The sequence below is a fragment of the Pelophylax lessonae genome (genome assembly GCF_965119305.1).
Source record: "Pelophylax lessonae genome assembly, chromosome: 2".
NCBI lineage: Eukaryota > Metazoa > Chordata > Amphibia > Anura > Ranidae > Pelophylax > Pelophylax lessonae.
The window spans coordinates 602,194,412-602,220,636 of NC_138769.1; the positions used below are offsets into that span (position 1 = coordinate 602,194,412).

The 26,225-nt window shown below is 45.4% G+C and overlaps 1 protein-coding gene across 5 annotated transcripts in view; it reads right to left on the bottom strand.

Annotated features, from left to right (window-relative positions):
• Nucleotides 1–22,080, bottom strand: part of PCBP2 (poly(rC) binding protein 2) — a 56,879-nt gene extending 34,799 nt beyond the window's left edge. For all 5 annotated transcript variants that reach the window (XR_014224929.1, XM_082245807.1, XM_082245806.1 and 2 more), the window contains exons 1-5: nucleotides 21,839–22,080; nucleotides 8,642–8,791; nucleotides 5,108–5,160; nucleotides 4,059–4,175; nucleotides 854–985 (exon numbers count right to left, since the gene is read on the bottom strand). Coding sequence is in view for 4 of the 5 variants with exons in the window: in XM_082245807.1 (XP_082101933.1) it covers nucleotides 854–985; nucleotides 4,059–4,175; nucleotides 5,108–5,160; nucleotides 8,642–8,714 (375 nt within the window). In the remaining variant the exon portion in view is untranslated. The remainder of the gene's footprint in view (nucleotides 1–853; nucleotides 986–4,058; nucleotides 4,176–5,107; nucleotides 5,161–8,641; nucleotides 8,792–21,838) is intronic.
• Nucleotides 22,081–26,225: the final 4,145 nt, after the last annotated feature.

Consider the following 26,225-nt stretch of genomic DNA (forward strand, 5'->3'; position numbering starts at 1 on the left):
TACCAAATTGTCATCCAACAGTTACATTCACACATCTGCATGTTTATAAACTGCTAACACTACCCAGCAAACACTGCATTAATGCTCAGCTTAAATATTACTTTAAATCTGGGTCCTGTGTAATCTACTACAGTCACACAATGTAAAAGGTGGTTCCTGCGGAATGGAGTATTGACACTTTTTTACATCAGGTTCTCTGTGTATTAAAGACCACACAGTCTAATATAAGCTTGGGGGAAACTGCTCCTGCATTACAAAAGAAAGCAACAAAAAAAAAAAAAAAAAAAAATGTATGGGCAAAAGCTGTGCTGCCTCTATGCATTTCAGGGTTTAAAGTGAAACTAAAAATTTCTTTAAAAAAGCACTTTCAGCTGCTGAATTACTGAATGTGCAGTTTTTCTTTATCCTTCAATCCTTGGCCCATGTCCCAGTTTAGGCTGGTGCCATGATCGCTGTTGGGGTTTCAAGCCGACTTCTCTTGCAGCATCCTATGGAGCCACCTTTGAACGCAGGACTAGGAGGTATGTCTCCTCCTACACCATCACTAGAAGCTAACCCTATGGACTTAGAAGGCAATGCATTCCCTTGCTTATCTTTCCTCCAAATACTTGCTAGAGACTGCACTGTCCACTGGTCAGGGAAACAGGACTGAGACGAGTAGGAGCCAGTAGCAAATTGGTGAAAGTTGCAAACTGCAAGTGCTGGGGAAAGTGGTCACTTTTTTACTGGGGAATCTTATGGGGAATATTTATGGTGCTCAATGTGTTAAGCTAAACAAAGCCTGAGGGTTTACTACTATTTTAAACATTAGGTGCAACTACGCCTCTAAAACCGTATTGATTTACATACTCACCTCCCTGATTTCCTTTATTTTACAACCTCCTTTGCCAATCAGTGATCCACACTGGCTTGCAGGAACCACTAGACGCAGCGTAACAGGTGGTTTGCTGGAGGCAGTGCTGTTTGTCATTGAGCTGCTGATATCCTACGGAACATGCAAGAGACATTAAAGCAAAGTCAAGGCATATTTCTTACCTAGTTTGTAGCAAATCATATGCACATTTAATACATCTCAACATTATTGCTCTGCAGCCACAATTTTAGATCACAATATTACTACAAACAGCGCTCTGCGGAAGCTCAAGGTAAATAGTTTCAGATCACAAACCATACAATCCCTCAACTGATCAGCAAGCGGACAATATTTCAAACATACAAATGCTAACAAAAAAACCTCTGTATAAAACCTCTGAAACTCATATATATAGCATCACACATTGACAGATCCCCAAACTGTTCAATAATCCTAAAAGCTCTTGAGGGGAGCAAACCTGTAAAGATATTTTTGTGATCACAGCAGATATTGCACGCAGGTTATCCTATGGGGGGATTCATGATCGCAACAGTTGACAAGACATTTGCTGCTTGATCTCAAAGCCATAGTGGAGGCATCATAATACCACCGTAGTTCTGGCACTTGGTACCACCACCGTTTATACTTTATGGGTTCAAGGAGGTTCGATATTGAGATCAAATGACTTCCATTAAAGAAATGAAGTGAACCACTAGAATGTAAGAAGCCATCCCAATAACTTAGCGGTCAAGCAATTATAGTTTAGTTACAACATTTCCATTTTGAATGATTCTAAGTAAAACACTGTGCCAACTTGCCACTGTATACAATACCAATACCTCTAGCTCCCTTGTTACCCCCTTTCAATGCTTACCTCTAGGGCTTCAGGACCTCTCCAATCCTCTGGAACTCCCTACCACAGTAGGATTAGTTCCTACCCTATCCACCTTTAGGCAATCCTTGAAAACCCATTGATTCAGGGAAGCCCATCTCCATCAGACCATCTCATGCAGCTATTACCTTATATACCACTGCGTCCTGCTCTTTAACCCACTAGCATCTAAACCGCATCACCAATGATAACCTCATGTAAACCTCAGACATGAAATACAAATGATAACCTCATGTAAACCTCAGACATGAAATACAAAAACCATGCATATTGTGTGTACTTCTCAATTAAGAGCACCTAGTGCCATTTCTGTCTGTCGCTTCATTCCTCTGCTATCAGCGTGAATTTCTTCTGGCAAGTCTTCCTGACACCAAGAGAAAAAGTAACAGGAGAGGGACCTCCAGCAGATTAACAGCCTCAGCTATTCCTGCGAGGGGTGAGAAAGGGGGTGTCCCTTTCACTCAATCAGCTCAAGTTATCCTCAACATGAGTGTAACTAGCTCTCTGCCCACTCTTTCAGAACTCCCACATGTTGAAAAATGTAGCACTTTGAACTGATGTACAAAAGAAAAGACTGCAGAAAAACAGGCACCACTTATGTAGGAGGATTGGTTTAATCTCCATCACTTGAAATCAGCTACTTTACAACCACTTTAACTGTTCACAAGGGAGCAGCCAAAAAGTGACCACTCCATTCTGTCCAGAAAAGGAGTACAGTCATAGGAGGTGGTAGAGTGTAAGGCTCCATGTACACGGGACGTTGTTAAAAGTCCCTTTGAATGCTGGAATTTTTAGGACGTTTGAAACATCCGTTCAGTCGCGTTTGTACCCGCGTTTAGCGGGCGTTTGCGTTTAGAAGCGTTCCTAGAGGTCAAAAAAAATTCCCCTTTTAAAATGGAAAAACGCGAACGCTAAACGCGGGTTATCGCGTTCAGGCGCGTGCGGACGCGTGTAGACGCGTTTGTGCGTTTGAAACGCCGGGAAACACACGTTCGAACGCAAATAATTGCGTTCTAAAAAAAGTCCCTGAACGCAACTGCCTGCAAATGACTGAACGACCTGGTGTACATGGACAGATAAGATAAAATGTAGATGGGTTCAGGGGCTTCTGAAAAAAACGCCCAACTGCTCCTAAACGACCATTTCCAGCGTCCCGTGTACATGGAGCCTTAAGCCCCGTACACACACGCAGATCGTCGTCATACAAATGTTCGTCTTTTCTCCCCGGGATGTCGGTGTCTGTTGAAAAGTGCAAAGACAGCACAAGGACAGCACAAGAATTTTGTCTGCAGACTTCAGCTGACTGCAGAAGTGATGTCATGTAATGGTTAACTTTCCATGTGTTTTTAATTTTCTGAGCATGCCCAGTCTTGCAAATCTGCGGTCTGTCGGCCGAATTCTGTACTGACAGGCGAACAATCGTCCGTTCTGGTGTCCGCAGACAAAAATTTTCATGTTTGCAAGAAAGACTTTTGTCCGCGGATTGTGCGCAGACATCTGTCGGAGGCACCATACTAACACGCGTACAATCTGCAGATCTTTCGTCCGCCGACGTTTGTATGCCGACGATCGGTACGTGTGTACGGGCCTTTACTCTTCAGGATGGTGACCTTAGCAACAGAATCCTTATGCCCAACTCCAAGAAATACAAAAATCCTCCCTTGCAGTGGGACTGCCCCTGCACTGCCAGTTAGCGGCCTGCTTAGTTTATAGGGGAGAAATGTTTTCACAAACCTGATCCTCTGCTACCCTAGCAAGACAGCATTCCCACATGCTCCTGCGGTGGACTGTCTCTTGGGGTTATCACATCCAAAGCAAGGCTATGGACACAGCATTGGTCTTGATATCAGGACCTTAGACTGCTGCGTATTAGGGGGAGGGGGGGGGAGGTGAAGAGACACAGAAAGGACCAATCAGGCAGTGCAAAGGGGAAGATCAGGCAAGTAGCTCTCTTCTATGTCACCTAGACCAGTGTTTCTCAACTCCGGTCCTCAGGGCACACTAACAGGCCAGATTTTAAGTATTACCTCGGGGAGATGCAGACTAGAATACTGCAATCACTGAGCAGCAAATGATATCACCTGTGATGTATTTCAGTTTTCTTGCAAACCTGGCCTGTTAGTGTGCCTTGAGGACCGGAGTTGAGAAACACTGACCTAGACCAATATGAGAAATTAACCCTTGTGTGGATGCGGCCCCACTTGCAAAGGTTAATTTTTAATTTTCCTGGAGTTGGGCTTTAATGTAACATGGCCTTTATACAATACTGAGCATGTATATAAGCTTTTAGAGACCCAGAAGCTAAATGGTTACCTCTTCCAGTTTGTCAATTATCATTGAAAAGGCTTTGAAGATGGCATTTGTTGGACCAGCTAAGGTGATAATTCTTTCTGGGCAATTGCCTTCTGAGATGTTAATACGAGCCCCACTCTACAGAGAAGGAGAAAAATAAAGGGAAAACAGTCAGCATGCATTGAAGTATTGACCTTCCTGACACAGGAGGCAGTTATACAACAGCAGTCTTATTTGCTCAATTTACATCATTTGACAATTTTCAAAAATCAAAATAAATGAAGGGGATATACTTTAATGACCTTGATACAATAAGTTGCCAAGGGCCAAACAAAACTGTGGAATCCAAGTCATGGCTCGAAAGGGCAACCGCTCATGTGCTCTGACATTCTACAGTGCTCTTTAGATTCGCAATCCTGCTGGCTCCCAACACACTTTAACTACATTCTAAGTTTCATGTCTTACATTTAGATGACCTTTACAAAGGTTTTAGTGCAAATTCCACAGCAAAACAGACTAATGCCTTCGCCCAGTATGTGGTCTTATCTGGCTTTCAACCCATCTAGGCTACAGGAGCTGGCTAAACTGTGGCAAGCAGTTATATGCCATGGTATCACACCTACAGATAAAGTGGACTGTTAAGTGATTGATCAGGTTTTTCCATCGCTATGTGTTAAAGTCAAGCAAGTGGAAAGGATCCATATTCGATAATTCATGAAACAGACAACCGCCCTTACAAATTTATAGCTTATTCTCATTGCATGTGGCTTTGAAATCATGCGACTATCTAAAATTGCACAGATGTCTATGCAAGTTGCACCCAAATTCATCAAAAGTAGTGCAGGAACTACTTTTTTAAATCGATGCAGCACCTCAAAGTCGGCATCGCATCGATTTTAACATGGCCATCACCGACAATAGGGTGCGGCTTGTCAAATCGCATGACAAGTCACTTCAATGTGAACAAGGGCTAAAAGCAATAACGCACTGTGTCAAGATGGAGAAGTCAATACATTTACTAGAATACACAAGACAGTAAAAAACAATAACAAAAGAATAAAAGGTCTGACCTCTTCACGCATCTTTTTAACAGACTCTCCTTTCTTTCCAATGATGCTACCGACTTCCTAAGAAAAAGAAAATATTGGATTGTCACTTTTGTTAAAGTCTAAGCATCTTAAGTCAAAACAATGTTAAAATATTATAAGACAAAAAAATAAAACCCATACACCACCCCTTTCTAAACACAATTCAGTTAATTTCTCAGTGGCCCTGATGTTCACAAAAGTTATTGCAACTGTAATTGAGGCGTTTATCCAGTAATTTAAAGGGATGTAAGGGATTTAAGGGATCCCCTCCCCATCACATCTCCCTACAGATTTTGCTTTAATATATTTTAGGGCTGGTTCACACCACTTCGGGTGCAGGAAACGCAAAATTACATGCCCTCTTTAGATTTGCACAGATGCCATAAAATTGGTAATGGCATCTTCATGCCTCAAGCAAACCCTGGCTCGTTTGCAGCCACCAAAATGCATGGTACCACTGTACCATGCGGTTTGGCGCCATTTTACAAATCGTGCCTGCTGTATTTTTTGCTTATTTGGCAGCCCACTGAAATATATAGGCTACTGGGAATATGCAAAAATGGCACACTCAGAAGCACCTATATAGTGGGAACGAGCACCTCCAGGTGCCAAACCGGGATAGTCAAGTGCATATTATACCAACTATTAGCCATTTGTAAGATGGACAGTACCTGTAAATGAAAATGCAACAGGTAGATCGTGATCAATTTTCACAAAAGTGGTGACGGTTGCATCCTAAAAGGTCCTTCTAAAAACTTTAATCAGATACTTCGTGCAATACTGAACCACTAAAGCAAAGCACAGCCTATGTCACATGAAACGGTTAGATGTGTAATTTTATACAAACATTCCTCAGCTATTTCTACTGTTTTACACAATTTACCAGATAAGAGGTGAATTTCAGAGGGAACGCTCAAATACTCAGACAAGTTAAGGTCTTTTTGCACGGGCGATCAGATAGTCAGTTTCAGGCGGACCTGATCGGATGCGCCATGCATCCCCATGGGGCAGCGGATGTCACCTGAGACATGTCTGCTGACACCCGCTGCTTTCCCATCCTGTCCGTGAAATCCAGACAGATGGAAACCCTATTTTCCATCCGTCTGGCAGATCGGATGAGAATGGACAGGTAGTCCGTTCTCATCCGATCTCCCTATAGAGGACAGCAGGGATCTGACAGCTCCGTCTGCGCACACAGAGCGGAGACAGAGCTGTCATCCTCCTGCTCAACGGGGGATCAGCGGATCGACCCCCGCTGAGCAGAACGGACCTCGGACTTGGTGAAAACAGATCAAACACAATTTGGCCCCCTTGAATCACTGGAAATACCTGGCTCTGCCCTCCCCCTGTAAACGGACCACGGTTTATCATGACTGCTGAGCCCTGACATTGGTCAGTTTACATGCCTCCATCATCCACAACTCTGTGTCCTCCTCTGCCCCCTCCCAGTCCGATTTGATCACCCCCCCCCCCAGCCTTCCCTTCCTGCTATCATAACAGTGTCATGTCCCTACAATCCACTCTGTTAGGTAACAAGGTGCCCAATCGTTTGTCCTTTTAAAAAAAGCTGATTTTTATGTTATTTCAGAGCTCCTCCCAGCACTTACGTGACCGGCTGCCCCTCTCCTCTCGGCTGACATCAGGAGTTCTCAGCCCCTCCTGCTGTAGTTACCAGACTGGGAGAGGACAGGGCGCAGCCCATCACATGAGCGCCAGGAGGTGCTCTGAAAAAAAGGTAGAAATGTTTTTTTTTTTTTAAAGGACATGCAGTGGGGCACATATTGTTACTTAAGAGTGGATTGTAGGGACAGGACAAGTGGCTTTACAACCACTTTAACTCTCCTCGAAGCGAGCGTTTGATGAAAAAATATTTAACAATTTTCGAAGCTTTTACAGGCGGCAAGCTCCTTGGCATTAATTCATGTCATTGGCTAGAATTATTAATTCTGACTATTGAAATGAATGTTTAAGCACTAGAGTTTAGCAGCTTTTAGTAGCTTCAAGTGTTTTTTCTGCCCAAACTCTGCTGCTCCTGGACAATGGCAGTGTTTTTCCCTGCCTCAAAGCCTCTGCCACTAAAAGCCATAGTGTACATGGACACAGAACAGAGGCGTTCAGGCTGTTAAAAAAAAAAACCCCAGACGCTGCTAAAAATTGGCAGGAAAAAACGCAACATAGTATACTTACCTGCTCTGTGCAATGGTTTTGCACAAAGAAACCTTGATGCTCTTGAGTATGCCACTGGCAGTTCTGTCTCCACCCCCCCCCGGTCAAGTTCCCCTAAAAGCAAGCCTCTTGCTATAGGGGCACTCGAGCAGGCTCGCACCTGAGCTGCACTTGTGCGAACTGAGATCAGGCTTGAGTTAAAGTATAAGAGGGGAGTTGCACTCAGGTTTTCTACCTTAAGTATAATGTCTACCTTTAGAAACACTTTTACGTAGTAGCCTTTAGAACCATTATAACCAGTTAGCGTCAAGAGCAATTTTTTTTTTTTCATACATGTAAAAATCCTACTTTTGGCAATAAAATTACCTAAAGCCCCAGAACATTATATATTTTCTGAAAGCAGAGGCCCTGTAGAATAAATAGTTGCAAATATGTTTCACGTGATATTTGCACGACTGTTTATTAAAAGCTAATTTTCAGGAAAAGAAAATGAATTTTAGTGCAAAATCTACACCATATAATACCCATTTTGGTAAAAATATAAATTTACATTGAGTAAATAGATACCAAACATTCCATGTCCAAAAATTGCGGGCGCCCGCTATATAGCCAAAAAAAGGTGGTGCCCAAAAACCACCATATGAAGCTTTTTAAAGCCTTTACAGCTGATCAATTTAGAGTTAACTAGGAGCTCTTGTGCTAGAATTATTGTTCTCCCGAACGTTGGTGGCGATCTATCCCATGGGGTGCAGTTTACATGTGCGTGCACACCCTGGGCTTGCATTTGCACAAGCATGCAGGGGTTACAGGGTTTTGGCTTTTAATGTTTACTTGATTGCCATCCCAAGGGGTTAATAAACCCCTATGTGATAGCATTGGAAAGGTGACAGGTACTCTTTATAGACCCCAATGTTTACCCAGCCCTTGATATCTAACCAGGCACAGATCAGCTTGGTTAAATGTGTCCCTTGGCTATACTGGTCAGGAAAGGGTGCATCTAAAACCAGAAGTTGACATCACTTCTGGTTTCATTCTTTGCAAGATCGAAGCATGGATTTGCCTTGGTCTTACAGCAACCTCTCTCCCAGCTGGCAGTTTTGTTCCCGGTCACTGGTGAGTGCGGGAGAGCCCAGGAACCACGGGAGGATGGGTGCCAGCAGGAGGGGGAGGGGACTTCCCGCACTGCCAGCTGTGAAAGTGATCACCAGCTATGGAGTTGCCACATCACTTTGAAGCTGAAAGCCGGAGTATCCCTTGCCAAAAGAACCCCTAATTGAAGGGGTTAATTCTAAACAAACCCATAAATACCCACCACATGTACCAATATCTTAGAAATCATTAGAATTATACTTGCCTTGCCATGCATCAGGAGTCTGATGGTGAGGGTAACATTCAGGCCTCCTTCAATAACACCGGTGTCCATAGTGAAACTAGTTCTGTTAGATCAGGGCAATAGTCAGAAGATGTAAAGGTAGTCTTTGGTCACAAGACAAGACAAGACTAGAAGAAAACAAAAACAGAAAAAGTAAGCCATCGTAGAGAAAAAAAAAAAAACAAAAAAAAACAATACATTCAACACTTAAAGCCACAGTAAGCAATGAATGACCATCATTGCACCCAGTCATAACAAAAAGGCAAATCTAGTTACATGGCAGAATTTAATACAATTCAGGGCTCAAATTTCATTATAAATGCATCACAGGAATGCTGGATGTGCTGCATTGCACAGAGTTTAAAGCCCAACTCAGGGCACAATTGCCATCACAGGTTTACAGACAAATCATTCCTCTGCCTCAGAAGGACATTCCCTGTCATGCAGGCATATTTGGGATTCAGGATTTTTGGCCAACCCAGATGTGAGTGGAACAGAAAAAGGGTTAAGGTACCCTGCCGCATATCCTTGAGGCCTGTCTGATGAACACATGTCAAAGCTGTAGTCAGAACACTGGTAAGCTCTGGATACACACTATACAATTATCTTTGGATTTTTTCCTTTAGATTTACCAAAACCATATAATAGGAGGTCAAACCGAAACTTTCAATTTGTATGCAGACAGGTCCCTGTGCTACATAGTTGAAATCTAACAAAAGTTGTATACTGTAGTGTGTATCCAGCTTTAGGGTCTGGACCAGAAACCCATGTCAAAACCTCTAGCTTCAAAACACAAAGTCCCCATACTTTATGGAAGTTTTTAGGGGGTCAGCATCTGATTCACCTTTGTGCTCTATTGATGACCACCTACCCATTTTTAGACCATTAATAAATCACAGCCAATGGCTTCATTCTGTGAAGGAGAAGAGGGAGCAGAGACAAGACATATACTGGTGTCTGAGATCTTTCAGAAGCAGCTAAAAGAGTGTGAAGTCGCTAATAACAGTATGAAGGGAAAAAAAAAACAACACTTATTTTACAAGTAAAATGTTGGAATTTTAATTCCCATGTTAACAGCTTCAATATGTTGCCATTTACAGGCAAGAAGTTATGTCGGGCGGTCAGGAGTTCTGCAGTGAAACAGCTAGCCACTTGCCGACCGCCGCACGACTATCTACGTCGGCGGTCAGCCCCTCACAGGCAAAGTGACGTAGGGCTACGTCACTAGCTTGTGAGGGTCTAGGGAGCGAGCGCCGCCGGAGGCGCGCTCCCGCGTGGTCACGGACCCCACCACGCGTGTGACCGGCGGACCCGATGTCCGCCGGCCACTCTGCGATCGGCGGGGGAAGAGGGAGAAAGTCAGGCAGCTTGTGTAAACAAGCTGCCTGTCATTCTCCCCTCTGTATGAGAGATGATCATATGGATCTACTATGTAGATCCGTTGATCACTCTGCATACAGCTGAAGCCACAGCCAATCACAGTTAGAATCACGCCCCTAGGGACACACAGCCCCTCCCTCAAAGTTAACCCCTTCACTACCAGTGTATTTTTACAGTAACAGTGCATATGTATAGCACTGATTATTGTAGAAATGTCACTGGTAACCCCAAAAGTGTCAAAAATGTCAGTCAAGGGTCCGATCTGTCCGCCGCAATGTCGCAGTACCGCAAAAAATCGCAGATCGCCGCCATTACGCGTTAAAAAAAAAAAATCTTTCCCTTAGTTAGTAAACGCAATAACTTTTGCGCAAACCAATCAAAATACGCTTTTTGCGATTTTTTTTACCAAACATATGTAGCATAAAACAAATTGGCCGAAAATGTTAAAAAATTTTGATTTTTACATTTTTTGGGGGGGGAATTTCATATAAAAAAAAGGGAAGAATATTGCCATTTTTGCAAAATTTACGCTCTTTTTTTGCTTATAGCGCGTGATCAAAAAATCGCACAGGTGATCAAATACCGCCAAAAGAAAGCTCTGTTTGTGGGAAAAAAAAGGACGCCAAATTCGTTTAGGTACAGCGTCACACGACCGCGCAATTGTCCGTTAAAGTCACGCAGTGCCGAATCGCAAAATACCCCCTGGTTGTTTAGCAGCCAAATCCTCTGGGGCTTAAGTGGCTAGACTAGCAGCATTATAAGATCAACAATTGCAGCCTACATATTCCTCAAATTAGAGGCTGCCTCAATGCTGGCCATGTGCTCACATTGTTAAAGTAGGCAAAATGTCTTCTTCCCACCCACTTGTTGCACTTTTAGGTTTGTCCCTCCCACAAAGTAATCCATTCGCCCTTTTAGGTCCAAAGAAAAAAAAGGGGTCTCATTTATTGTCTTCATTAGCCTGCATTTCTACAATGCAGCTGAAGTTTGTCAACTGAATCTGCACCATTTGCATTATGCCATACCTAAAGTGATTAAAGGATTTTTTCTTATTTTTAACAAACATGTTAATTGTAAAGAGATTGTGTGGTCTGATCAGGATGGGTATAGTGAGCCTAAAGTTCCTTCAAAGCCGATGCAGTTTAATAGGAATGGCTGGTAATTGTTTTTCACATTTAATTTGACAGTTGTAGCATTAAACAGAGGCGCATGAAAAGATTTATGTACTACTTCTCAATTTGTGGATGAGGTTACCCACTTACAAAGAAGTTAAACCTTTTAAGAGCATTTGATCCTTTTGACTATGCAGGCACACCACAAGTAGCACACAGGTTACAGACTCTCCTACCCTTGAAAGAAAACCAAGTGGCTTTTAACACCAGCACTGGAAGCTGCCCAGTGTCTAAGCCACTATAACATTACTGAATATGCAGTCACTTGAGAACAGTGCATGAGCAAAATGTCAGTCACAGATCTGTTTAGCAGGCTGATGTTTTGCTATGTGTTAAATGCTCATCAATGCCCTACTAATTGGAGCTAGCACTGGATGAAAGGATTCACATCTATATTAAAGCGGAGTTCCGCCTTCCCCTCCAAAAATTAAAAGTCAGCAGCTGTAGCTGCTGACTTAATATTAGGACACTTACCTGTCCTGAGTCCAGCACCATAGCCGATGTTTCCATCGGCTGTCGGGTGCTGCCACTGCCCATAAGGGAACCTGGCAGTGCACCCTCTCGATCCAGCAATGTGCAGTAGAGCCTCAGCTGTCCCTGAACTCCATTCTCATTGGCTGAGACCGAGGCAGAAGCCACTTGCTCCCACTGCTGTAAGTCACAGCCAGTGAGTCAATGAGAGAGCAGGGGGGAGGGTTGCAGCTCTGAGAGTCTTGTGGCTGTAGAGTGGGGCTCGGGAGCGAGCACGCACCAGTGGCCCCATGGTAAGCGGCTCGCTATTCGGGGCACTGGTCAAGGGAGAAGAGCACCAGTGGCGGATCTGTAAAGGGGAGGACCTGGGCTGCTCTGTGCAAAACGAATTACACGAAGCAGGAAAGTATGACAGGTTTGTTGTTTTTTCTTTAACAAAGCCGAACCTTTAAAGAGGTTGTAACCCCCTTTTTTTTCCTTTTTCACCCTGCAAGAGAAACCCATAATGAGCTAGTATGCATCGCATACTAGCTCATTATGAAATACTTACCTTAGAACGAGCCTCCGCCGTGCCGCCCGCTTAGCTGGATGACGGGCGACATGTCCAGTCGCCCGTCTTCCGGGATCGCGGCATCCGGCCATCTGATTGGCCGGAGCCACGGTGACGTCACTCCCGCACGTGGGAGCCGACAGTCACGGCACGGGTCTCTGAAGAAATGGCACCAGCGGCCGTTCCTTCAGAGCGCATGCGCCAGTGATGTCACTGGCTGCATGTAAGGTAAATATCTCCTAAACGGTGCAGGTTTAGGAGATATTTACAGTACCTATAGGTAAGCCTTAATATAGGCTTACCTATAGGTAAAATTGTCAGAGAAGGGTTTACCTCCTCTTTAATACCACTTAAAGCGGAGTTCCGGGCACAGAAGTCAATTTTCAATAAGCATAACCCCGGGACAGTCAGGGCTAGTACATTCCACAATGGCTAGCCTCTGATCTGTCCCGGTTCGCACTTACCTTTTAGAAGAAATACTTATAAAATTTCTTCCACAGCGTTTCCATCTCTCTTGTGGGCAGCTGAAGCCGGCGCGGTCCTCTTCTGTGTCTTCTTCCGCGTCTTGTCCCAGAATGCGCCTGCACCGGCCCCTCTCGTCACTTCCGGTGCGGCGCCGCATTCCTCCACAGCTTCTGGGCATGCCCAGAAGCTGTTTAGCAGGGGAATGCAGTGTCGCACGGAAATGACGAGCGGGGTCAGTGCCGTCGCATTGATTCCTGGGAGCTATGACGTTCAGCTCCCAGGAATCATAGCGAGACAGGAAGTGACGGGGTGAGCCGCAGCTCCGAGGGAGGAAGTACCCTGAGGTGAGTATTTACGATCTTCAATTAAAAGGTGAGTGAACAAAAAAAAAATAACTATCCAATTCCTTTTCAGGTCAGGTCTACCTAGCGGAGGGGCACAAAAAAAAATATCGTTTTTGTGCCCGGAACTCCGCTTTAACACTTCCTGTTAAGAGTGGAGAATTCACCTGCTGCCAGAAACTTGTTACCATTGGTACAGTGATGGGGAATCAGGATCATGCAGGGAGGGGCAGGCTCAATACTACCAGAAGAGTTGAAATTTGTATGTTACAGAATCCTAGGAAATAAAGCAGTTAAAATGCTGACAAAGGCATCCAAACAGTGCAGGAACCTTAACTCCATTACAGTACTGAGATTTTTAGTAAGAGGCACAGGAACATGGTCCGCATTTCTGTACAGTGCAATTTTCCAACTGATCTCACCAAAAGTAGTGCATGCAATATTAAAAGCACACTGCAACTTGATCACATGGTACTACAGTGCCTAGTAATCACTGTTCGGGGTCTCATTAGGAATACATAGACACCCACAGCAGCTCGCACACCTAGTGCAATCTGAATGCTGTGTGATAAATGCACACGGAACACTGCATTCTGATGTGAATAAGGGCCTTAAACAAATATAGCAAAAAAAAAAAAAAAAAATCAACATATTTAAAAGGAGAGTAAGAAATTAACAAGTTACTTAACATAATGCTCAGCACAGAATGTTCAGAGTTACTACAAAGTAGCAGATTACATTCTCCAGGAGCACTGCTGACAAAAGAAAAACAAAGCAAGCTTTGTATGCGGCTGCATAGCAGTATAATTAGGAGGCACAATACACAATAATCGGATCTGATTAAAAGAACTTTTTATCCAAGAGTGAAAGTTTTATCAGGAATATTGAAACTTAAATACATACTGCACAGGGAAGGTCAAAAAAAAAAAATTGTAAAAGCAAATGCTTTGCCATAGACTGGCCAGATAAACGAATCTAGGACAAAGTTTTACAATGACTAGTAATGAGTGTACTATGTATGCAATGACATTTTTCAATTTTAAACGGAGTTCCCAGGATCCCACACAAGACCTTTTATAGGCAGCTGCATTAACCACTTCAATACCGGACAGTTGCACCCCCCTTCCTGCCCAGGCCAGCTTTCAGCGCTGACGCTTTAAATGACAATTGCGGACATGCAACATTGTAACAATGACATTTTTATCTATTTCACTCAAATAGAGCCTTCTTTTGTTGGTATTCAATGTTGTTACGGTTACACAATTTTGCAAAAAAGTTATTTTTCTTCTTCTTTACTGATGGACACTGATGAGGCTGCACTGATGATCAGCGCATGAAGTCAACATTCTGTCCACAATATGACCTCCCCCCTCCCAACCATCCTGAGGGGTTTTTGTTCTCACCTGATAAAGAAAATTGTACTTACCTAGGTCTGCTGTCCAGATTCCTTGGTGGGACCGTTCCAAATGAGATAACTAATCCAGCAATGCAGATGCACCCATCAGGCTCCATCAGTCCCCCTTGCACTGAAAATGCTTCTTTTCTGGATCCTGAGAAACCTCAAAAAAGAAGCCCTCCACATGCAAAAGTAAAGTAAAGAGGACTCCAGACTAGAGCATAACATGATCAGTTTTAGGCAAGGAAAAGGGGCATTTTTATTTCCAGTTTGATGGACTTGGGACTGGTTCATACCATGAATCGCACAAAACATGATGTGCGTTCCTGTGCAATTCCCATGCGATCCGGGGGCAGTGTGATTTCAGCTTATTTGAATGAGCTGAAATCGAACTATACCGTGCCTAAAGTAGTGCATGCACAGCAACCCGATTGCATGGTACTACTGTACCATGCAGGCAAATGAACTTCATTTGCAGCCTGCTTTTTTGGTGCAGTTTAGGTTACGTGTGGGGTAAAATCGCAGCAAACATATGCATTTTATGCCGCATATCAGTGTGAAAGTAGTACAAAAAAAGTTTTCCTCCTACATTTTTAAACACACCAGTATTTACAAATTGGGCACAATTTCAGCTGCCCCCTGCAAGTTAACGGCATGTGCCAATATGCATGGCACACTAGTACATTATTAGACTTACCTGTAAAACGGACCCCCACAGCAGCACACTGTCACCACGGACAGGTCCTCCATCTTTACCTGGTCTTCCTCTTTTTTGCAGGCTGTTTATTTGAATGACCGAGGTGTGACGACATCACTCCTGCACATGTGCGTGGGAGTCACGAGCACGGAACAGCACTCTTTGATTGTTGGCACATTCAGCATGCCTTCAATTCAGAGTGCAGTGCACATTCACAATGTCACCACCTGCAAAATATGTGAATATATCCCAAACGGTGCACGTTTAGAAGATATTCATTCCTGACTAAGTGGAGTTTACAGCTGCTTTAATCTTTAACCACTTGCCGACTGCCTCACGACTATTTACTGCGGTGGTCAGCCGCTCCTGGGCAAACTGATGTAGGACTACATCGCTCGCCCAGGAGCCTGCAGGGGCGAGCGCGCACCGCCGGAGGCGCGCTCCCGCCCGTTCCCTGACATTACCGCGCGAGTGACCGGCAGTCCGATGTACGCCGGCCACTCGCAATCTCCCGCTGGAGAGGGAGAAAGGCAGACGGCTGATGTAAACACAGCCGCCTGTCATTCTCCCTGAAGTTAACTGCAGAGAACATACGATCCTGCCATGTAGGATCTTATGTCTCTGTGGTTACATCACAAGCCAGTTAGAATCACGCCCCTAGGGATACATTTAACCCACTTATCCCCAATAAAATTAACCCCTTCCCTGCCAGTGTCATTTTTACAGTAACCGTGCATATTTATAGCACTGATTACTGCAGTAATGTCACTGGTACCCCCAAAAGTGTCAGAAATATCAGTCAGGGGTTCGATCTGTCTGCCGCAATGTCGCAGTCCCGCAAAGAAAAACGATCGCCGCCATTACTAGTTAAAAAAACAAATTAGATAAATCTTTCCCGTAGTTAGTAAACGCAATAACTTTTGTGCAAACCAATCAAAGTACGCTTATTGCGATTCTTTTTACCAAAAATATGTAGCAGAAAACAAATTGGGCTAAAATGTTGAAATTTTGATTTTTACTTTTTTTTTTGAGAATTTCATATAAAAAAATGTGAAGAATAGTTTTTCAAAATAGTCGCTTTTTTTGTAGCGCAAAAAATAATTGCACAGGTGATCAAATAACACCAAAAGAAAGCTTTGTTTGTGGGGAAAAAAGGTCGCCAATTTAATTTGGGTACAGCGTTGCACGACCGCGCAATTGTCCATTAAAGTCACGCAGTGCCGAATCGCTAAATAGGCCCTGGTCTTTGAGCAGCCAAATCCTCCGGGGGTTAAGTGGTTAAAGCCAATACAGCCACAGCTTCAGGATCCCTATATGCCACTTTCCTAAACTTTGTCTCCTCTAAAACCAAATTCCCAAGACTACATGCCCCAAAAAGACAAAGTGCCACTGCACAAGCTACTTGTATTGAGCTGCAACAAGAGCAACCCAAGCCTTGAAGACACTGCTAGCTTTTTTTCTATGCTATGTTAGTAAAGCGATCTCCCATGCTGTGCCATTGTGTTCTGACAGGGGGACGCACCCCCGCACCTCCAAATAGAGAGCACTGATCAGGAGCCAATCAGCAGACCTTTTTCAGTCATGCCCCTTTGACAGAACAGAGGGCCCCATAGGACCCTGCAAGCCAAGTAGTCACCCTTACAATGAAAGCACAGACCAGCATTTGGGGAAGAAGGAGGGATATGTAAATACAATGTAAAAGATGATTGTGTAAGTCTATGGCCCCTGTCACACAGGCTTTTCGATAAGGTCCGCCTGTAAGTTTTTCAGACAGACCCAATTGGATGCTTCATGCACCCCTATGGAGCAGTGGATGTCAGCAGTGACATCTCTGCTGAGACCCGCTGCTGTCGGATCCGATCCCGTCCGTGAAAACCCTATATTCCATCCGTCCGGAGAATGGGATGAAAACGGACAGGCAGCCTGTTTTCATCCGATCTCCCACAGAGGGGAGCGGGGATCTGAAAGCGCCTTCTCTGCAAAATAAGCGGAGACGGACCTGTCATACGCATGCTCAGTGGTAATCGGCGGATAGATCCACGCTGAGCAGAAAGCCCGTGTGAAAGAACCCTTACACTCAGCATCTAATATATAGAAAAGAGGCATGCACCGAGCCCTGTGCAATGGCTCAAATGGAGGTTGAGATTCACAAAAATATTCTATAGGTGAATGTATAAACTAAGTTCAACAAAACTCATACGGGCACCAAATAGATACAGATAGCTGGGGAAAAGGTTATCCATTTTACCAGGCAGCAACTTAGTTCTGTAAAATTAATTACATCCTAGCAATTATGACCAGTTTAGAAACTGCTCCGGTTATAGCCTCTGACAACTTAAGCCTGGACACACGCCAAACCTGCAACAGCCACCTATTAACCTTGAACTACAAGACCATGTGCAGACACTGACATCTACAAAGCAACAATGTCAGGAGAATAATCTGTGCAAGTTAAAGGAGGCAATGGCAGAATATTCATTTGTGGGGGTTGCTGGAGACTGATGCAATTAGAAATTCAGGCTGGTTGAAGAGACGGACACAATTAGCAATTCAGGCCAGCCATACACCAGTAGATTTTGTTCATTCTTTTACATTCTCTAATTAAAATATAATTAAATGTGTCGAATCAACTCATTTAGGACAGTGTTTCTCAACTCCGGTCCTCAGGGCACACAAACAGGCCAGATTTTAGGTATTACCTTGGGGAGATGCAGACTAGAATACTAAAATCACTGAGCAGCAAATGATATCACCTGGGATGTATTTCCGTTTTCTTGCAAACCTGGCCTGTTAGTGTGCCTTGAGGACCGGAGTTGAGAAACACTGATTTAGGACATCGATAAAAAAGGTTGAGAAATTCCATTCTCTCCAAAGTGAACATTAAAACACAAATGTAATTTTGAAGTACTTTCGAGTGTCAGCCCTGATGACAAATGTACTGAGATTTTTGTGTAGCAATGTTTTTATGAAAATCTACAAATGTATGACCAGCTTTACATCGTGTCTTTTACACAAACAAACTCAATGTTAAAGCTGAACTCAGAAAAAAGGGAAGTCCTCTCTTGCGATGGAGCTGCCCCCCACACAGCAAGGGATAACCGCTTATTTACTCTAGGAGACTAACATTTTTACTTACCTGATCCAGCGGCAGATGGTACCAACTGTGCCACAGCACCCTTACATCAATGCAGGGCTAGGGACACTGCATAAATCTTGATGACAGATGACTTTAGATTATGAGAGTGCAGGGGAGAAGAGACTGAGGGGACCGATCTAGCAGTACAGAGGCACCCGCGGGAGCAGAGAAGGTAAGCAATACTGCTTCAGGCTTTACTCACACAAGCACATGTGCATTTCTGCATGAATTCAGGTTCTTGTTGGCAAAGCTAGCAGAAGATCCTGTGTAAAATATATGCCTGAAGCAATCACGTTTAGATGCATACATTTCTCCTCCAATGTATCTGCAGATGTGTATGGCCTCACACACAGCTGTGTCCTACTTTTTTATATGCAGATAAAGTCAGTGCACCTCTTTGTGCATAGAAAGTTGTGAGCAGCCCCCATTGATTCCTACAGTGGCTGTATTTAGATACGTCCAAAATTATACAATGCATTTTAGATGCCCCTGAAAACAAGCAGTTAAAAGTAGTTAACCTTTGGGAAAGAGCTAAAATGCTCCAACTGTTAAGGTGAACATGTCACATGTTCCTATCTCTAAACAAACAAACACAGGGGCGCACAGGCCTAGTGCATTATCCTTTGGTTGGTTTATTTAAAAGTAAGAAGATTAAAAATACTCACAAACGAGTTTCTTGGTTAAAAGCATGTCACATAAGGAACGCAGTCCTCAGTAGTAGGATCCGAGGATAAGTTGTCCCTTGAGTTAGTGGCTAACGCGTTTCGAGGCTTAGCCTCTTCCTCAGAGCCTTAGGTACAGAGTGCACAAACCAATGTTCAATATATATCTACTGAGGACTGCGTTCCTTATGTGACATGCTTTTAACCAAGAAACTCGTTTGTGAGTATTTTTAATCTTCCTACTTTTAAATAAACCAAAGGATAATGCACTAGGCCTGTGCGCCCCTGTGTGTGTTTGTTGTTTACAGTATTTTCAGACTTCCCTGGTCGTGTAAAGGGCAGCAAGGCCGCAGCATTTTTTCCTGGGTTGTCGCATCCACAGCTCCAGAAATACTGGAAAGACCTTAATGAGGTGGACTAGAAGCTACACCTCTCTGAGCGCAGGGAACTGGTGCCTTGCACCTTAAAACTATGTTCCTATCTCTCCCTGTGATGGCAGTACAGGGAGAAGTTCCCTGGGTTAGCTGTTACTTTATGAAAAGAGTGCGGCCGATCATTCATTCAGAGTTCTGTGAATAAACGAATTACAAGCACCGAATCCTTAGCGGCCGTCTACTTGTAGTTCTCAGTATTAATAATACCATGGCACTGTTGAATGCTCTGGTAGTTCATTGATACTTCCTGTCAGTGAAACTGCCTGAACAGAGGTACAGTATACAGGCGGATAGCTTACACTGAGTTTGCAGGAGTCCTGCATGGCACCAGCAATCTCCTGATAGATGGTGAAAAGAAAAAAAAAAAAAAAGATAAATGCAATACTTGCAGAATTTTTTTTTTTTTTTTAGGTGAACTTATTAAATGCAATAGCAAAGTAAAAAAAAAATGCGGATCTAAGTCATAATGTACCACCAGGCACTGGATATCAGCACATTATGACATTCTTACTTGCTCCCAGGCACTTCCCTCTTTGTCCAGTTATACTTCCAAGTTCTGTCTCTTCGACCGCTTGATTGGTTGCGATAATGGCGCATCACCAGGCACAGCATGTACCATAAATGTGGTCTGAGCTATGCCGAATAGATCACATTACTGCCAACAGGCAGAGGTTGGGCATTTATAACAGAAGAGAACACTAGGGTCTCTTGTTCCACAACCTCTGCCTTTCAGCATTTCTTTGTAAAAAATGTCACTTTCACTATTGAGCAGCCACAGTGCAAAAGGATTTTTAGGTTTCCCAGAATTCAGCGTTAAACTCCCTATCGGTACAATATTCATATCACAGGCCATGTGACTGGAGTAAACACGCCAGCTCTGCCATACCTGTGTACAGGGACCAGGACTGGTTATAGGTGTGGAGACAGATTCAGGTACAAAAAAGAAATCACACCACAGTAAATGTACCGGACATACTACACAACAGCCATGTGGACTACAATATCACATACTGAAGGAGAGCCCCCCCCCCCCCCCCCCCAATAAAAACACAATGGGTGTGACCAAAGCCATGGGTTCCATTTTAGGGACCCCAAGATCAGTGCACAACACTCATCTGGGCCCCAATTTCTGTCACCCCCACCCAAATCACGAGGAGAATGGGACAGAGGTCCTTGAAGGGGCAGTTGCAATGCACATAATTTACAGATATGTAACTCGGCCTAAGGCTCCATGTATGATTTCTAGTCGCATTTGATCCGTTATACTTTCTGGACCCAAGTTGCTTTAAAATAGTGCAGCCACCCTTTTTAAAAAAGTGTTAGGGACTTTTTCATAATTCGCTGCTACAGATGTGATCCTACTCGCACAGAACCCTACACGCACAGGACCCGCGCTCGCTCGCTGACCCTACGCGCACAGGACCCGCGCTCGCTCGCTGACCCTACGCGCACAGGACCCGCGCTCGCTCGCTGACCCTACGCGCACAGGACCCGCGCTCGCTCGCTGACCCTACGCGCACAGGACCCGCGCTCGCTCGCTGACCCTACGCGCACAGGACCCGCGCTCGCTCGCTGACCCTACGCGCACAGGACCCGCGCTCGCTCGCTGACCCTACGCGCACAGGACCCGCGCTCGCTGACCCTACGCGCACAGGACCCGCGCTCGCTGACCCTACGCGCACAGGACCCGCGCTCGCTGACCCTACGCGCACAGGACCCGCGCTCGCTGACCCTACGCGCACAGGACCCGCGCTCGCTGACCCTACGCGCACAGGACCCGCGCTCGCTGACCCTACGCGCACAGGACCCGCGCTCGCTGACCCTACACTCACAGGACCCGCGCTCGCTGACCCTACACTCACAGGACCCGCGCTCGCTGACCCTACACTCACAGGACCCGCGCTCGCGGACCCTACACGCACAGGACCCGCGCTCGCGGACCCTACACGCACAGGACCCACACGGTAGTAGATCCAACATGTATAGGACATAGAAGTGATCCTATATGTACCGGGAACACAATGGGGCAACCATGCAGAATACATCACACAGGGAAGGGACAGGTCCTCATATAATGGGTGTGCACAGAGCCATGAGTTGTATTGGGAAGACCCTAAGATTGTGCACAGCACTCATCTAGGCCCCAATTTGCTCCCCCCCCCCCTATAAGGGAGGAGGTGACAGGCGACCTTGTCTTCTACTCTGTATAATCAGAGGCCTTGTTTACATGTCCTCGATCCTCCCCCAGGAGCAGGCAGGGCCCGGCGTGTGTGACCTCCATTGGCAGGCCTGGGGCTGATCCCCGGCGCGCTGCTGGCGGTCACGTGGTGTGTGTGCCTGGTCCTGGGGGGGAGTGCTGTCCCCTCACATGGTGCGCACGAGGCCTAGGAGTCCCGCACCTCTCCTCACAACAAAGCCGGGAAAGAAGAAGGATAGGAGAGGGAGGAGGGTGGATACAAAGCGATGCTTACCTTCACACAGGACGAGATGGGACCGCCGCGAAGATGGGGCAAGAGCGGGACGGAGACCGGGGGGGAAGGGAGAAGGGGGGAGGAAAAACAAGGGAGGAATGGGGAGGAAGGAACGATCCGGGGGCGAAGGGGGCCCCGGGGAGGGAGGGAAGGAGAGAGCCGGGCGGGCGAGGAATGGCGACGGCGGGAGGGGCTGGCGGGAGCTGCGGCTTCTGCTGCTGCCTCTGCTGCTCTGGGAGGGGGGAGGGAAGGAGGCGCGCGTTGCTATCAACCCGCCCTAACCGGAAGTCAGCGCTGCTCGCCGCCATCCGCTAGGGGGCGCTCCACTTTATGAATTTGGCGTGAATATGGATGTCTGACAAAAGAAAATCATGCTGGAGCTTTGAGTCACAAACTTAGTGCTAGCTGATAGATTGGTACGCTTGGCGTGGAGGAACCAAACGTCTCAAATCCCACCAGCAATGCGCCTGGGTTATGTGTATTGTTATCGCTGCGTGAAGCGGCGCCATCTTTCTACACCCTTCCAGGTGTACGGCGTGACATCTGCGAGTACCAAGATGGAGACTTCGGCGCGTGACGTTCTTTTTATTAGGCTCTTTCTTTTGCTAATTCTTTGAAATGAGTGGTCTGTCCTTCTATTGTGTCAAATGTTTATGCTCATGGTGGTTCTAAAAAGCCGTAAAGAGTCTTCTGTCCAGGAAGCAATGACGGCGGGTTACTAAGATGGCTGGTGGGAAGAGCTCAGATAGGATGGGTTGTCTTATAAGTGAAACAAAATGGCCGCGGGAGCACTTCCGGCGTCAGCTGATGGTCATTGTCCTACGCTGCAAGATGGCTGACAGCTAGTTTGTGCTTTTAAAGGAAACCCTTCTTATCTGGTCGCCTATGTTACTAGCCTTTCCTACTGAATGTAACTTTCCTGGCACTCCTCTTCACTCTTGTTTATACTTTGTTACTGACATGGGATAATCATAGAGATCACCTTTACCAAAAAATAAGAGGTGTCTGTAGATAAAAACAAACTCTTCAGCTCAGACCAAAGTTAAAGCAGTTGTAAACCCTAAAAAAAACCCCTGCAACAGAATGGCATAATGTGCTAGTATGCATAGAATACTAGCGCATTATGAAATACCTTAGAACGGTGGCACCCGGTCACCACTGTGGGGGCTATGTTCCCCTGGCGTTTCTTAGGGGTTTGCAGGCTCCGGCACTGTGAGTGGCCAGGACCATGATGACGTCACTTCCACAAGTGCGCGGAAGCCCTCGGTTCCCGGAAAGAAGCTCTGAAGTTCCGACACAAAATGCCAGACCTTCAGAGCAATGTTCCCTCTAATTTTTTAATGTGCTGAGCAAATAAAAACATTTCTGAGCGCAAACCTTTAGACTGAGCAATCAATGCAGGGTGCCCACAGCATTGCCCCCAATCAATGCAGAGTGCCCACAGCATTGCCCCCAATCAATGCAATGCAGAGATGCCAGCATTCCCCCCGCGAGACCCGTGCACTTACCTCACGGTTAAGGCAGCTTCTCTTCAGTCCCCGCGTCTCCTCAGTCCTCCTGCCTCCTCCTCGGCCAATGGCATGGGGTTTGCCTTTCGGCCAAACAGGAAGCGGAGGACCAGCTCCCTGATTGGCCAGGAGGAGGATCCGTGTGACAATAGCGAATTTTCATTCGCTATTGTCACACAATGGGCGGGCTCGGGGCGCACTGCTCTGCTCCCCTGCCGCCACAGTAAAACCACGGCCCGGTTACCTTCACGTCGTCTGCGGCTGCGCGGTCTGAATCTGTGCTGTGCGGGACCTTCAATTAGAATGCGCTCAGCTTAAAGGGAACATTGCTTCAGAGCGCATGTGCCGCTAATGTCAGCTGCTACATGCAGGGTGAATATCTCCTAAATGGTGCACATTTAGGAGATATTCATTTTACCTACAGGTAAGCCTTATTATAGGCTAATCTGTAGGTAAAAATAACAAAGTGGGGTATACAACTGCTTTAACCTCCCTGGCAGTCTGATTGTGAGGATTTCTGTGCTAAAAGTGCCACATTGTTTTGCATAGAAATCTGTTGTTTTACATTTTAAGAGCCAGTTTACATTAGCGCGACACGACTCCTTACTACTTCGGGGGCGACTTGTGCATTACATTGCACCACGACTTCGGAGCGACTTGCAGGGACTTCACATAATGGAAGTCTATGCAAGTCGCCCCGAAATAGTACAGGATCCTTTTCCTAAGTCGGAGCAACTTGTGTCGCTCCTATTAGAACGGGTCCTGTAGCGGTCAATGGACCGCGAGAGAACGCGACTTGTCAGGCTGACCAGTCGCCTTACAAGTCGCGCTAGTGTGAACCGGCTCTAAAACTCACCTTCCCCTGCGACCCCCCGCAGTCCTCCCCGCTGTCCTCCCACTGTGTGCTCGGCCAATGCCGTCACCTGTCTTCCGGTTCCCTTCCCTGCGAGCGTTGCGATGTAGGGGGGTGGAACCAGCGGAATATTCAAAAGTGTAAATACACTAAATGTCATGATACAAAGCTGTGATCCTAACAGATTACACTGTATCATGCCATTTCACCACAGATTGCACCTGGTGACTTTTCCAGTGCCCTGCCTGTGCTTTTCTAGTTCTTTGTGCCTGGTAAATAGAGAATGACCATGGCGTCCAAAAAGCGTCCTTTTTGTGCAAAATCGCTTTTAGACCTGGAAGACAGCGAAACTGAGTTACTTGAAAAACTGAGCGATAGCGATTAGTGGGACAATTCGTCATCAGGTACGGAAAGTGACGACAGCGACAATTCTGATGATGCGATCGCCGCTGCTCCTCCCCTGGCCCGACTCCCGCTGTGACTGAACACAGCGGGAGCGAGCCTCCGGTGGCGCACGCGTGCCGCCCACAAGGGGAGGAGCCCAGCGACGTAGGTCTACGTCGCTGGACGATAACGAGCCACATTGCTGCAGTAGCACCAATGTGAGCAGACGTAAAGTGGTTAAAATGCATTATTTTTGGGAAAAAATACATTTTAATGAAAAAAAAAAAAATAAAACACAATATATACTCCAATTATTTTTAAAAATATGAAAAATGATGTTACGCCGAGTATATGTATACATAGCGCGTCATGCTTTAAAATTGCGCACGCTTGTGGAATGGCGACAAACTATGGTACTAAGAATTCTCCATAGGTGACATTTTAAAGTTTTTTATAGGTTACCTGTTTAGAGTTACAGAGGAGGTATAGCACTAGAATTATTGCTCTTGCTTTAACGTTCCCGGGGATACCTCACATGTGTGGTGTAAACAGCGTTTACCTACATATGCGTTGGCTTCTGTACGCGAGCACGGAGGGATAGGGAATTTTTTCATCACTTTTATTCCTATTACAAGGAATGTACATATCTTTATGGTGAGATCTGGGGTCAAAAAGACCCATATTCTCTCCTTTACCAGAAAAAAAAGTTTGATCTTAAAAAAAAAAAAGGACGTTGCTCTGGTCCTCCAAAGCCATAGAGGTGATCAAAGATGATCTAGTCTTTAATTGCCTCTGTGCCCAGCCAGTTGCACTGTCTAATCATTTCTCAGGTGCGCTGGCTGAAACGGCAATCCCGAGAAACACTGGCGGAAGGGGACGCTTCTGAAAGTGTTCCAGCGCCTTATGAGATACAGAGGTTATGGCTGATAGCTTCAGCCATAACTCCGGTAAACCACTTACAAACCACAGCGTCTATATACCTATTGCAGCTGGCAAGTGGTTAGCGTCTATATACGTTTTGCAGGCGGCAAGTGGTTACACAGTACAAACAATATGAACACATTAACAATATTATCACTATTCATAACAGCTAATCTGCCTGGCTTTACAAAATAAATGTTAATCTGTCCCGGAAGATTCCTTGAAATTCAAGAAAAAAAAACAGGTCTATAACTGTGTTTTTCCCCAACTTGAGTCCAACATTTTTAACCCACTTGTTGTCCATGTATTAACATATGACTCAGCATACAAAAATATATTTCCTATACAGGAATTATAGGAATTTATATTTTGGAGCTGCCTCATTCTTCCATCCAACATCCACCTGTTGAGGAACACCTGTTAGGCGTACACTCATGTAAGGGCTGTATTTGCCCACACAAGGGTTCTGTACATCCCCATGCAAGCAGTCCCATTCATGTCTACTGGGACTAAAACAGACCCAGCCAATGTTCTCAATTTGACATCCGTGTGGAAATCCGTGACGAAACGTGTTGTGGCGGAGGATGGTAGGGTGAAGAGGAGGGGCCTCCAATGACCTATGCAAGGGAAGTGTATGGAGATGTCTGAAGTGGGGGAGAGACCAGCATGAGCTGTAGGACAGGGACCCAGTTTGATATGCTTCTGCGTGCTGGTTTTATAG